The sequence below is a fragment of the Pelodiscus sinensis genome, chromosome 6 (assembly GCF_052426305.1).
Source record: "Pelodiscus sinensis isolate ZL-2025 chromosome 6, ASM5242630v1, whole genome shotgun sequence".
Classification (NCBI taxonomy): Eukaryota; Metazoa; Chordata; order Testudines; family Trionychidae; genus Pelodiscus; species Pelodiscus sinensis.
In genome coordinates, this window is record NC_143057.1 from 99,182,231 (window position 1) to 99,197,230 (window position 15,000).

General features: G+C 44.7%; 1 protein-coding gene across 1 annotated transcript in view; it reads right to left on the reverse strand.

Annotated features, from left to right (window-relative positions):
* Positions 1-13,109: 13,109 nt before the first annotated feature.
* Positions 13,110-15,000, reverse strand: part of NDUFS4 (NADH:ubiquinone oxidoreductase subunit S4) — a 68,257-nt gene continuing 66,366 nt past the window's right edge. The window contains exon 5 of the mRNA XM_006139537.4: positions 13,110-13,326. Coding sequence (XP_006139599.1) covers positions 13,223-13,326 — 104 coding nt within the window. The 3' untranslated portion in view covers positions 13,110-13,222. The remainder of the gene's footprint in view (positions 13,327-15,000) is intronic.

The window sequence follows — 15,000 nt, forward strand, 5'->3', positions numbered from 1 at the left end:
GTATGTCTAAACTACATGGCTCCGTCGACGGAGCCATGTAGATTTGTTTGTTTGGCAAAGGGAAATGAAGCCACGATTTAAATAATCCCGGCTTCATTTAAATTTACATGGCTGCCGCGCTAGTCTGGACACTCCCCTACTGACATGAAAGCCCTTTATCGACCTCCCCAGTAACCCTCATCCTACGAGACACAACAGGGAGGTCGATAAAGGGCTTTCAGGTCGGCGCGGGAGCGTCCAGACTAGCGCGCTGAGCGGACAAACAGCTGACTTACAGCGGCAGCCATGTAAATTTAAACAAAGCCACGATTATTTAAATCGCGGCTTCATTTCCCTTTGCCTACAACCCTCATCTACATGGCTCCATCGATGGAGCCATGTAGTTTAGACACAGCCCCAGAGGAGACCTGCCACTCCCCTTCAGAAGTGGGTCACCATAGCCATCTGGAAGGTCGCCATGCTGGAAAGCTACCGCTCCGTGGGGAACCAATTCAGTGTGGGAAGATAGACAGACAGGGCCATGGTCATGCAGGTATGGCGCTCTCGTGCTATTGTCCCAGGCGGCTGGTGAAGTGAACTGCTGGAAAAGGGTTCCCTAGGGAAGGGGGTGGTGGAAACCCCCTCTCTGGGAGATTTTTCAGTCCCATCTTCAGAAAGCCCTAACAGGGATGGGGCAAATTTGGGTTGCTCCTGGTATGTATGTGTGTGTGGGGGAGGGGGCGTGGGGGTGGGGTGGAGGGGAGGGGTTGGGCTTGGGGCCCCCTGAGGGCCCTTGCAACTCTGTGATTCTCTGTCTGTCTCCTGCAAGTAGTGAGGGTCATCGACACCATCCTGCTTTGAAGGGTCATCAACCTGGGTGATGTGGACACCATAATCGCCAGCTTTGCTGTCATGGGCTTCCCCAACTGTGTGTGTGGGGGGGGGGGCGCTAGTGTTGGCTCCCATATCCCCATTCAGCCCCTAACCACTGGGCAGCTGAATACATTAACTAGAAGGGGTCCTACAGGCCCTCATTGACCACTGTGGCTAGTTCGGACATTTACAGTGGGTAGTCAGGGAAGGTGCATGACACATGTATCTTCTGAAACTCCAGCCTGTTCCAGCAGCTGCATGCTAGCACCTTTCTCCCTGACTGTGTTGTAGGGGACGCAGCCTACCCTCTGCTCCCCTGGCTTCTGAAGCCCTACACCGGCCATCAAGGAATGTTTTAATGCCAGGGTCGGCTGGGCCCATATTGTGGTGGAGGGTGCCTTTGGGCATCTGATAGGGAGATTCCATTGTCTCTTCAGCTGACTGGACCTTGGCGAGTGGAGTGTCCCCCAAGTGGTAGTGGCGGTTGTCCTCTACAACCTTTGTAAAAGCAAGAGGGAGACGTTCCTGCCGGGGGGAAAGGGGGGGCAGAGATGACATGGCCTTTGACCCGCCATGCATGGTTGCTATTCGGTAGGCCCATCGGAGGCTGCACAAATCTGGGAGGCCCTGAGGAAGAGTTTCTCACAAGGACCCCAGTGACACTTTCCCCTAGGCCTCCCCACAAGGGGCCTGTGCAATGTTCCTCTTTTCCTTTCCTCCCATACCCCTCATTTCCCTGCCCTCTCTTTTCTGCCCTTCTCCCCTCTCCTCCCCTGCACAAACAATAAAGTACACTCTTTGTTTGGAAACAATTGACTCTGTTTTTATTATTGGGGTAAATGTAACTGGGGAGGGACGGGAAGAGACGATGGGAGGTGGAAGGAGGTTGTGAAGGGAAGAGAGGCTTAGGGCTTGGGCTAGGAGTGGGGCCTGTATCAGGTGGTGCCACCATCTCATGTGCAGGGCCCTCCCCGGGGGGTGGGAGTGGCTACCAAGTGATTGATAACCATATGGAAGGCTCTGCAGATGGATCAGCCTTGCTACAGTGCTTCCATCAGGTGTAGAGTTGAAGCTTGCGGGCCTCCTCCAGTTTCTGGTCCTACCAGTCCATGAAATGGCCCCCGGGCAAAAATTATTGCCCACCACTGTCTTAGAGGGAGGCCTTTAGGAAGAAGTGGGAGCCTGAAAAGCCACTACAGGGAATGAGGAACCCATGGGCTTGGTAACTGGAGGCTAGGCCAATTCCAAGGGAAAGAAGGATATAGGGCTTCCCAGGGAAGAGTCTTTCATGGCTGGGAGCTGTGTGCCTATAGCTGAAGAAGGAACAAGTGTCCAGGAGAGGCAAGTGCGAGTGCAGGAGTGTCTCGCCATTTATTGTAGGGAGGTGTTTGCCCAGGAGGAAGGTGCTGGTTTGCATCTGTAATTCCAGGCTGCTCACCTGGAGGGGGAATTGTAGGTCTTAACTACTGGAGGGGGAAAAAAAACCACACGGCTGACTTCTTGAGAATAGAGTCAGGGGTAATAGATAGACCCCCCCACACACACACTAGTCTAGACCACCCTGTGGCCATGTGCTTCAGCTAACATTGTTTCTGAACCAATGGAATAAAAATCCTAAGAACCTGTAAATGCCCACGAAAAATTAGAGATGAAAGTAATTTAAATGTCTGACAGGCACCATCATATTGTCACCCACTCCTGGCAGGATGGTTGGAGAGGGGGGAAGGCTCAGGTCAGAGGAGTGTGGGGTGCGATAAAATAGTACCAGTAAGAAATTAAAGTGTGGGGTGTAGTGCGGGGGCTTCAGGGTAGGGGATCTGGATTGGTAGGGCTCATGGCAGGTAGGTATATGAGGGGTTCAGGAGTAGGGGGCAAGGTGTTGGCAGGTGTGGGGGGGCTCAGGGCAGTGGGTGGGGGATGCAGGAGTCAGGGCAGGAGTTGGGTATGTGGGAGGATATCAGGGCAGGGAATTGGGGTGGGGGAGCTTGGAGCTGAGTGTGGCCACCTTGCTGCCCAAGCTGCTCGGATGCTGGATCCCTGGAGCTGGACGGGACAGCGAGCACTTTGCTGGTCAGCAGCCGGTCCCTGACTGGCATTTGAGCTCATGTGTGCGTGCTGGGGGGACAAGGGCAAAATGGGAGAAATATGCCGCCCATGCCCAGCACTAGCACAGGAATCTTTCCCCTGTATGGCAGGCAGCAACATCCAGAGCCCCATCCCTAGCACCACACCGGCTTACTTTCATTTTGGGTGAAAATGTTCATGTATTGCCCAAGGGAGGGGGTGAAGAGGCTCCCAGCATAGGGAACAAGGATTACAGAGAAGATTCTGTGATCGGGGTAAATACATTACATGAGTGTAACCCTGCAGAGGGGAGGTATATCTCCATCAGAAACCCTTTCCTCTGGGTTCAGTCACAGCAGACATATCATAGAATACTAGGACTGGAAGGGACCTCGAGAGGTCATCGAGTCCAGTCCCCTGCCCTCATGGCAGGACCAAGTACTGTCTAGACCATCCCTGATAGACATTTATCTAACCTATTCTTAAATATCTCCACAGATGGAGATTCCACAACCTCCGTAGGCAATTTATTCCAGTGTTTAACCACCCTGACAGACAGGAACTTTTTCCTAATGTCCAACCTAAACCTCCCTTACTGCAGTTTAAGTCCTTTGCTTCTTGTTCTATCCTCAGAGGCCAAGATGAACAAGTTTTCTCCCTCTTCCTTATGACACCCTTTTAGATACCTGAAAACTGCTGTCATGTCCCCTTTCAATCTTCTCTTTTCCAAACTAAACAAGCCCAGTTCTTTCATGTTCTCTAGATCTTTAATCATTCTTGTTGCTCGTCTCTGGACCAATTTCTCTACATCTTTCTTGAAATGTGACACCCAGAACTGGACACAATACTCCCAACTGAGGCCTAAGCAGTGCAGAGTAGCGTGGAAGAATGACTTCTTGTGTCTTGCTCACAACACACCTGTTAATGCATCCTAGAATCATGTTGGCTTTTTTTGCAACAGTGTCACACTGTAGACTCATATTTAGCTTGTGGTCCACTATAACCCCTAGATCACTATCTGCCGTACTCCTTCTTAGACAGTCGCTTCCCATTCTGTTTGTGTAAAACTGATTGTTCCTTAGTGGAGCACTTTGCATTTGTCCCTATTAAACTGCATCCTGTTTACCTCAGACAATTTCTTCTTTTGAATTATGACCCTATCCTCCAAAGCAGTTGCAACCCCTCCAAGCTTGCTATCATCTGCAAACTTAATAAGTGTACCCTGTATGCCGATACCTAAATTGTTGATGAAGATATTGAATAGAACCAGTCCCAAAACAGACCCCTACAGAACCCCACTTGTTACTCCTTTCCAGCAGGATTGTGAACCATTAATAACTACTCTCTGGGAACGGTGATCTAGCCAGTTATACACACACCTTATAGTAGTCCCATCTAAGCTGTATTTGCCTAGTTTATTGATATGAATATCATGCGAGACCATATCAAATGCCTTACTAAAGTCTAGGTATACCATATCCACTGCTTCTCCCTTATCCACAAGACTCATTATCCTATCAAAGAAAGCTTTCATATTGGTTTGACATGATTTGTTCTTTACAAATCCATGCTGGCTGTTCCCTATCACCTTATTATCTTCCAAGTGTTTGCAGATGAATTCCTTAATTACTTGCTCCATTATCTTTCCTGGCTCAGAAGTTAGACTGACTGGCCTGTAGTTTCCTGGGTTGTTTTTATTTCCCTTTTTATAGATGGGCACTATATTTCTCCTTTCCAGTCTTCTGGACTCTCTCCTGTCTTCCATGATTTTCCAAAGATGATAGCTAACGGCTCAGATAGCTCCTCTATCAGCTCCTTTAGTATTCTAGGATGCATTTCATCAGGCCCTGGTGACTTGCAGACATCTAACTTTTCTAAGTGATTTCTAACTTGTTCTTTTTTTATTTTATCTTCTAAACCTCCCCCCTTCCCACTAGCATTCACTATGTTAGGCATTCCTTTACTTTCAGCAGGAGACAAGGAGTCACCCCCCACGGTGTAGGAGACCAGGCCTTGCACCACCAAGGTTGAGCAGTCTCCTGCCACCACTGCGAGGAGGAAACGTAGGGTAGTGGTGGTTGGAGACTCTCTTCTGAGGGGAATGGAGGCACCCATCTGTCACCCTGACAGCTCATCTCGAGAGGTATGCTGTCTGCCAGGGGCCCGTATCCGAGATGTTACGGAGGCATTGTCGAGGATTATCCGGCCCTCTGACTACTACCCCATGCTACTCATCCACGTGGGCACAAATGATACTGCCAGGTGTGACACTGAGCGGATCAAGTGTGACTACAGGGCTTTGGGATTACGGGTGAAGGAGTTTGGAGCGCAGGTGGTATTCTCTTCTATCCTTCCTGTCAAAGGTAGGGGCCTGGGCAGAGAGAGGTGCATCCTGGAGGTGAATGCCTGGCTGCGACAATGGTGTCGCCAGGAGGGATTCGGCTTCCTTGATCACGGGGTTCTCTTCCAGGAAGGACTGCTTGGCGGAGATGGAGTTCACCTTTCCAGGAGCGGGAAGGCCTTGTTTGGACACAGACTGGCTAACCTTGTGAGGAGGGCTTTAAACTAGGTTTGTTGGGGGCAGGTGAGCAAAGCCCACAGGTAAGTGCTGCATGTGCGGGACTGGGAGATGGGTTGGAAATAGGGGGGACTACGGCCTATAATGGCAAGGAGAAAGGAGGGTCAGGGCACAACAGGGAGGCAAGATCAAATCAGTATCTTAGATGCCTATATACAAATGCGAGAAGTATGGGTAATAAGCAGGAAGAACTGGAATTGCTAACCAATAAATACAACTATGATATCATTGGTATTACAGAAACCTGGTGGGATGGGACGCATGATTGGAATGTTGGTATGGAAGGGTACGGCTTGCTCAGGAAGGACAGACAGGGAAAAAAGGGAGGAGGGGTTGCCTTGTATATTAAAAATGTACACACTTGGACTGAAGTGGAGATGAATGTAGGAGATAGCTGTGTAGAGAGTCTCTGGGTTAAGCTAAATGAAAAGAAAATAAAGTGTTACATAGAAATCACTGAAGTGTTTCCCCTTTTTCTCTTTATACACCACATACAACATGCTAACAACCACATTTGTATTCAGCACACCCTAATTAGCTTAGATTTGTTACCAACTTTTAACAAAAAAATACCACTTACACTTAACTTTGCTGAAAGCCTTACTAGTCTTCTCTAAACTATTATACTATCTGCTAATAGAGACAGCCCCATGGCATACCAAGCTAGATGAGGAACCAGGTAGCTCTTCGAGTTTGTAAGTGTCACAGTTCATCTTGATGAGCACTCCTGATTGAAAAGATTGTGACTTTATCCAGGTAGTTATAGAGTGTTTATCCAGCATATGACAGGCTACCTGTTCAGATCTAGCCTTTTAATTGCTCAAGAAACCCTGGAGCAGACAGTTACATATTGTAGCATGCACAGTTCAGTGAAAAGATGAACTGCATCTTATATAGAGGCAGCTGGAACCAGATTTTCTTCATTGCTTTAGCATCAACTTGGTGCTACAGTCATGTAATCTTGTGCAATATGAGGTCAAATATGAGGAATCATACAGCAAGACCTCTTCTGATGTTGCACTAGCAGGGGCCAATTATTTAAAAGGTGTTTGCTACTTCTAACATTGATTGTTTTTTGTGCATAGTTCTTCCTATGAAACTCCTGTATCCAATTTTATCTTGAGAATGATTTTATGTCCTACATTGCTGTGCTATGAACTTGACAGCCTTTTTACATGGGTTCCAATCTCACTGCATTTGTAACCTCTTTCTGATCACAAAAATTACTACATGGCTGCAGAGTGGGGGACTCAAGCTTGAGCCCCACTGCTCCGTACAGGGTGAAGGAAGAACCCAAGCTTTTATGCTTGAGCTCCAAAGAGCTTCAGAAACTTTAACCTCGAGCCCTGCTGCCCAGACTAGAAACCCTCGAGCATGTACCCCAGCAAGTCTAAGCTATTCCTGGTGACCTCATTAAAATGGGTCCCAACCCACACTTCGAGAACCACTGTTTAGTAAGTATAGCTATGGCTAGGGAGCCAGACACTTTGCAGCCTGTAAAGGTTGAGTTTATTGCACGAACTAGGGGTCCTTAGATTCTTTCATTTCCCTCCCACATAAGTTTCCTGTGTGCTACTCTCCCATGTCAGTTTCTTCAATCTCCCTTCTGGAATGGGTTCCATGCACACCCTTACTGAATCACTTTAAGGCCAGAAGAGACCATCATGACCTCTTGCACATCACAGGTGATAGACTCTCATACATCTGGCTCCTGCAATAGGCCCATGTTGTTTGGCTGAATTACTGGCAGTCCTTGATTTCAAGGTACACAGGATTTACCAATTACTTTATTTTATGTCCTCCATAGCAGAGGCTCTGAGAGGCCCATTTTCCCCTCCTGCCCATGATAGGGGATCTGTGTAATCCACCTGGTTCCTGGTTCTCCCAACCTCTACCAGCAAGGGTTCTATGTACACTCTATGGCTAAGTCTACACTGGCATGATTTTCCGGAAATGCTTTAATGGAAAAATTTTCGTTAAAAGCATTTTCGGAAAAGCGCATCTAGATTGGCAGGATGCTTTTCCGCAAAAGCACTTTTTGCGGAAAAGCATCCGTGGCCAATCTAGACGCGCTTTTCTGCAAAAAAGCCCTGATCGCCATTTTTGCGATCGGGGCTTTTTTGCAGAAAACAGTACTGTGCTGTTTACACTGGCCCTCTTGAGCAAATGATTTGCGCAAGAGGGCTTTTGCCCGAACAAGAGCAGCACAGTATTTCCTCAAGAACACTGACGATCTTACATGAGATCGTCAGTGTTCTTGCGGAAATTCAAGCGGCCAGTGTAGACAGCTGGCAAGTTTTCCCACAAAAGCAGATGATTTTGCGGAAAAACTTGCCAGTCTAGACACAGCCTATAAGTCTTCTTCCCCCCAGGATCCTCCAGCCTCCTCCCAACCAAGGGCTCTGTGTGCCACCACATTTTCTCCGTCAACCTCCCTTCTACCAGAGGTTCCATGTGCCTCATTCCCAATGCAAAAGTCTCTGTGGACCCTCTGGCCTCTAATCTCTATAAATAGGCTCTGACCTATTTCTCAATTCTCCTGTTATAACAGGGGCTCTGTTCGCACCCCTTCACTTCCTTTACCATACCAGGAAGGTTGTGCCCCTAGTCGCAAGCTGGGAGGGGTTGCAACTACACTGGAGGATAGGGTCATAATTCAAAATGATCTGGACAAATTGAAGAAATGGTCTGAGGTAAACAGGATGAAGTTTAATAAAGACAAATGCAAAGTGCTCCACTTAGAAAGGAACAATCAGTTTCACACATACAGAATGGGAAGCGACTGTCTAGGAGGGAGTACGGCAGAAAGTGATCTAGGGGTTATAGTGCACCACAAGCTGAATATAAGTCAGCAGTGTGATGCTGTTGCAAAAAAAGCAAACATGATTCTGGGATTTAACAACAGGTGTGTTGTGAGCAAGACACAAAAAGTCTTTCTTCCGCTCTACTCAGCGCTGGTTAGGCCTCAGTTGGAGCATTGTGTCCCGTTCTGGGCACCACATTTCAAGAAAGATGTGAAGAAATTGGAGAGGGTCCAGAGAAGAGCAACAAGGATACAATTAAAAAAATGAACACATATGAAAAGGACAAATCACATTTCAGAACAGGAGGGGGATGTGGGGGTGGGGGGAGGAAGGAAGGTAAGAGTTATAAGATCAAGAACACATATTCCTGCGCATCCAGAAATAAGCTATGCTATCATGTGCTGAAAGTGTCCATCTGCTATGTACATTGGACAAACATCTCAGACACTTCGCCAAAGGATTAATGCCCACAAAACATATCAGACAAGATCACACAGAAAAAACAGTTTCTTGCCATTTTAACCAGAAAGGACACTCTCTCAATGACTTAACCACCTGCATTCTGCTACAAAGACCTTTTACATCTGCACTTGAAAGGGAATCCGCTGAACTGTCATTCATGTTAAAATTCGACACTCTCCAAAAAGGAATGAACAAACACTCAAGCTATCTTACCCATTACCAAGATAGCTTCCCCAATTATCACCTCTAATACCATTAACTCACAAACATCCCACTCTCCCCACCTCTAATATCAATTCACACTTACCTTCCTTCCTTTCCTCCCCCTGCATCCCCCTCCTGTTCTGAAATGTGATTTGTCCTTTTCATATGTGTTCATTTTTTTAATTGTATCCTTTGGTATATATGGTTGTGACTATTTTCTTCCACTATTTGATCTGAGGAAGTGGGTCTGGCCCACGAAAGCTCATCATCTAATAAACCATCTTGTTAGTCTTTAAAATGCTACATTGTCCTGCATTTTGCTTCAGCTACCCCAGACTAACACGGCTACATTTCTGTCAGGGTAGTCAAACACTGGAATAAATTGCCCAGGGAAGTTGTGGAATCTCCATCTCTGGATCATAGAATCATAGAATAATAGGACTGGAAGGGACCTCGAGAGGTCATCGAGTCCAGCCCCCCGCCCTCAAGGCAGGACCAAGCTCCGTCTACACCATCCCTGACAGATGTCTATTAAAGAGATTAGATTAGATAAATGTCTATCAGGGATGGTCTAGACAGTACTTGGTCCTGCCATGGGGGCCGGGGAACTGGACTCTATGACCTCTCGAGGTCCCTTCCAGTCCTAGTATTCTAGGATTTCCTCCTCTATTCAGACCTTTCCTTAATGCCAGGTACTCTTTGTTCCCACACCCCAATCTCTCCCCCAATCAGCAGTCAGTGTGCCCTATTCCCCAGCCCTCTCACTAGGATCCCACATTCTGTTCCACATGGTGGGACTCTGTGGACACTTCCATTCCCTGGCTCCTCCAAAAGCCATTCTTCAATTTTCGGGCTGGGTGCTAAGTTAGTCAGGGTGTCAATATGTAGTGCTCTATTTCAAGGATGAGCAGAGATCAGATAGGAGTATTGTTATGCTGAAAGGTATTAATGGGTACCATGAACAAGTCTGATCTACTGACCGTTGTAGAGGTGCCTGAGATTAAGACTTTGCTAAGAGCAAGCAGGGGCCTTGTCTGTCCCTCCCATTTTCCTCCTTTTCATTACTTTCTCTACCCCCCTCCCCCCAACCTTGTTCTGGGCTTTGATGCTTAAAATAGCCACATATATTTTTGAACTGATCAAATGTGGCATTGAAAATGTATTGCTTTACATACTGAGAAACGCTACTGAGTGTAAAGAGTGGTGCAACAGGGAAGAGGGTTGGGGTTGGATCTGGCCCCTGAGGCTGAGAGTTCCCCTCCCCCAGCATTGGGGAGCCCATGCTAGTGCTCCAACTCTTCCCCCGCTTTAAGGCTGGAGCACACAAATCTACTAGCTCGGACCCCTCTGGTGTGAGGAATGTGGGGAGCAGGGACTTCCCTACACCCCCCAAATTTTCCCAACACTCCTCCTTCCCCCCAGTTTTGTGAACTATGGTGCCATACAGATACAGCCCACCTTCACCCTCACGGTTTCATCCCTCTTCGGCCCAACACCCCAACATTCCCCCAATTTCAATTCCTGGGGAGGCTACTGGTGGGAAGTATCTTTCTCCTCAGTCAGGAGCCACATCAATGAGGGCTTGTTTGGGTTTTTTGCTTCTCATTTGTGTATGGTTCCCACACTGATTTTTCTCTAGGTCAGCAGCCCCCAACCCTAAAAAGGTCCCCCACCCCTGCAACAGGGGCAGGTTCAGCTAATAACTGTCTCTGACCAATGTCTTTATTAGTCTGATAACTTTTAATGATTTGCAACCATGTGCAGGAAAAGAAAAGAGGGAATGCGACTGAAGAAAGTGAATAAGATCTGGGTATTGAGGATGACGGAAGACTTCATCAAAACCAGCTGTCTTTGTACAACAGGGTAGTAATAGGGGAGAAAAATGCTAACGCGGCAAAGAATCATACAGTTAATCTAGTCAGAATGGGTCTTCAAAAATGGATTAGTTTGAAGCATTTGTTTCATCTCAAGTAATTTTTCTGTCACACCCTGGGGGGGAAAAAGCAATCCTATTTAAACCAGACTAATTACAAGCAGCTAAGATTAAGATTCAACAACTCTCTTATTTGTATTTGACAATATTATGTCTTATGGAGCCAGATTTTCAAAAGGTATTTAAAGATGCGGGTAGGCCTCTAGTAGGATTTTCAAAACCACCAGAACAGGTTAGAAATCAATGGGAATTAGGTGTCTAGATTATTCTGAAAACCTCCCTAAGTGCCAATTTGCATATTTTAGCTCCAAAACTGTCTTTAAAACATTTAGCCCCTGGTGGTTAAAGAGTACTGACAAGGGTTAAGTGGAAGTCCCAGGTCCAGTGTATGGAGATTGGATCTTGCTGTTCATGGTTTGTGAAAGGAAACAAAGGTGCCATCGGATAGATTTTATTATCAGTGTCTCCTTGGTGGAGTAGTGATAGAGATGTAGCCATGTTAGTCTGGTCTAGCTGAAACAAAAGACAGGTCAATGCGGCACTTTAAAGACTAACAAGATGGTTTATTAGGTGATGAGCTTTCATGGACCAGACCCACTTCCTCAGATCAATTTGTGGAAGAAAATTGGCATGACCATATATACCAAAGTGATACAAACAAAAGTGAACACATAAAATTGACAAATGAGATTTTAGAACGGGGGGGGGGGAGGGGGGAGAGGGGGAAAGGTTAGTGTCTGTGAGGTAATGATATTAGGGGTAATAATTGGGAAAGGATAGAGTATGCTAGTCTGGTTGAAATATTATAGAATAACAGGATTATAAAGGCATCTCAAGAGGTCATCTAGTCCAGTCCCCAGCACTGACAGCAGGACCAAGCAGTGATGCAACAGAATCTACGCTGTTCAAAACTCCAGTTTGATACGCTTGAGGTTTCCTGAGCAAATCAGATGCCCCATGCATCACAGCAATAGAAAGATGATGAGCGAGAGTGTTGATGGAACGGAAGTTCTTTTTGTGATTGGAAGGCAGGAAGATCAGCCAGCTGATTGATTACACTGAAACTGGGTTAAAAAAAACCAATGGTTCAAATGTCAGTAAGCACACTGGAACAATTGTGTGAATTGGGACATTACAAGAATATCATAGAATCTGAGTAACCCTAGATATTTGGTTACGTTTTCTTTTTGTCAGTGGCCAATGGATTGCAGTTGCACCATTTTGAGGTGTCTTGCCCTTTAAATACCTGCCACCATCTAAAACATGGAACTTGTCTAAACATTCCTTTGTGGGACTCTGGAAACATTATTTGTTGTACAAAAGTTTTATACCAACATTTAAGTCTCATCAGTGACTATCTGCTGATGTCTCAACTTGTCAATTACAAAATTACTGAAAAATAAAAAAGGGTAAAAAAGACTGGTAACTCCCAGACTACAAATATAGTTTTCTACATAACATACATTCTAATGTGACAAAGATGAGTTAGATATTTTAGCATTAAGGTTGATGAAACATCTCTAGTATTTTTATGGTATCTTAAGTTCCAGTAAGTGTTTGCTTTTCATATCATTAAAAGTAAAAGTTAGAGGAGTGAGAAAATATGTATAATCTGCATGTATTTAGTATTACAAGAGCACCTCATATTTGATTTAGTTTGTAAGTATGAATTAAGTACTAAAAATAATACTAATCTCTATCTTTTAAACAGCAGCTCAAGTTCATGGGAACATGCAATTTTTTTTTTAAACACAAGCATACAATGCTTGCTTGTTACTCAGATTATTAATGTTTCTAGGAAGTCATATTTACAGCATAGCATTAATTTGGACTGAAACGAGCTTATAGTACATGCAGTTCCACCAAAGTTTAAATAAGCATATACTGACATTTGCGTGCCATGCCAGGCTGTCAGACTGGTGAATTTCTCCTGTACATGACAACAACAAAAACAGAGGAGTTCCTATTAACAGAGTATCTACATAAAAGGGTGGCCATTTTAAACAACTTACTGAACTACAAAATTACTATGAAAGGCAAGCCACAATCCTTAATGTTGCAGCTGATTTGAAATATTCCTTTTAATAGATTCCAAGTACAGCAATTTCCTAGAGGTATGAACACCCCAAATCTCCTCTCTATATAGGGAAGTCTGTAACAGGTTCCATTGGAGACATCAAAAACATTTTAAATAGACACCACAAGATGCATCTGTAGTTTAAAGGTCAAATTTATTAGGAGATTAAGAGATGTATTATACATGGACTATAAATATAGTACAGCTGACTTTATTCACAGTCAGACAGAGAGATAGCCAATGCCAACCTATTTCGTGGACACCCTTGTTCTTTTGTTCCAAGAAAAGTTTGCACCATAAGACTTGGATTTAGGCTTTGGAATCCTCCTCTCTTGAACATCATAGCTCCAGCCTGGGGAAAAACATGCAGAGAATTCTAAACAATACACACCGCATATAACATGGAGCAAATGAACAAAGAATTAAAAAACTTTAAAATTGAACAGAAAAGAAATATAAACACTCTGATATATAATATGCACGTACTTAGTAGGTTTTCGTAATCAGCAGAAGAAAATGAGACTATCACACAGAGAAGCCCTAAATGTGCCCTATGCTCTGTTCTCAGGTTTGTCAGATCTCAGATACTGAATACTTCAACTTTCACAGCTCCCTTGGACATTATTTCAAAAAAGTTATCAATAAATGGTGGGAAAGCACAAAAGGGAGCATTGACTGTGAGGTATACAGTCCCATAAAGTCATGGGCCCACATCTCTGTATTTGTCAGACCAAAGCTCTGGGAATGTATGTGCCCTTTGAGAGAGGCTGGAGGGGGATTCAGCAAGAGGGGAAATGAAAACTTAGGGAGGGAGAGACAGACAGGGTGATGTGGAAAAGATAAAAGACTTTGGAAAGAGGATAGGAGAGAATCTGGAAAGAAGGGAGACCTTGCAAGACAAAGGGAAAAGAGCGATGAAAAACTAGAAAACAGGTGGTAGAAAACAAGAATAAGTAATCAAAGTTAAGTAGAAAAAAATGAAAAAAAAAGTATACACAAAGAGTATATAAAATGGGGTAAGAGAGGGGAATAAAACATTAGAAGATGAGTATTATGACAATTATACAAGGGAAATGCTAAAAAGGTCAGAAAATTAGAGAGGACACAATATTGTTCCTGTAAATCAATACAGAAATTAGGTACAGCCTCCAGGTATCTTTCATGGAAAGTTGCCCACAAAAGGCAGGGTATTATGTTTCGGCTCCCTCTCTGCAATATGATTTCACTCAGTCATTAAAACAGTTGAAAGACTTTCGATTTTTAAGTTAGAAATTTACAGAAGCACAACTTTGACAGATGCCAATGAAAGGATAAATTTCCTCCTTTATTAAAAAAAGAAAATAAAAAAGGCAAAATACTAACATATATGTCTAAACCTTTTTAACATTGACAATATGGAAGTATTAATGTATACATTCTGGCTGAATTCAGTTAGCTTTGTGCCGTTCTTGCGCAAACTCCTGGGAGTTTTGCATTTGCTCTGTGCATCTCTTATCTTATATGTAAGATATGTTTGAGATGTGCAGTCACATTCACAAATACTTATAGAGAACAGATATTACTGAGTCTCAAAGTTTTTCCATGCAGAACCAAAACTAGTGTTCAAACCAACAATTTTCTATATCACATACTGATTAGAGCATTCAAAAAAGTATTCTGTATATCTGAAGTAGGAGTACTAAATAATGTGGCAATCGCTCAAGGAAATTAAATTATAAAATTGAGTACATAGTCAGTTCCTAGTTTCATACCCTCACATTAGGGATGTTAAAAATCATGTAATATGGTAATAGTGTAACCACTAAACATCTTATCAGTTATATGTGCTGGGGGCTCTGCGGTACAAAGCTTAGTTTTATACTACTGCAGAGCCCACAGTGAATCTCCAGGGGAGTGAGGCTGGCAGCCCCTGCTGGCCCAGCTCCCGGGGAAGAGGTTTCACTGCCACAGCGAAGCCACCTCCTTGGGAGCAGAACCGGCTGCCAGCGCCGATCCTGAGGAGATAGCTTCACTGCTGCAGGAAAGC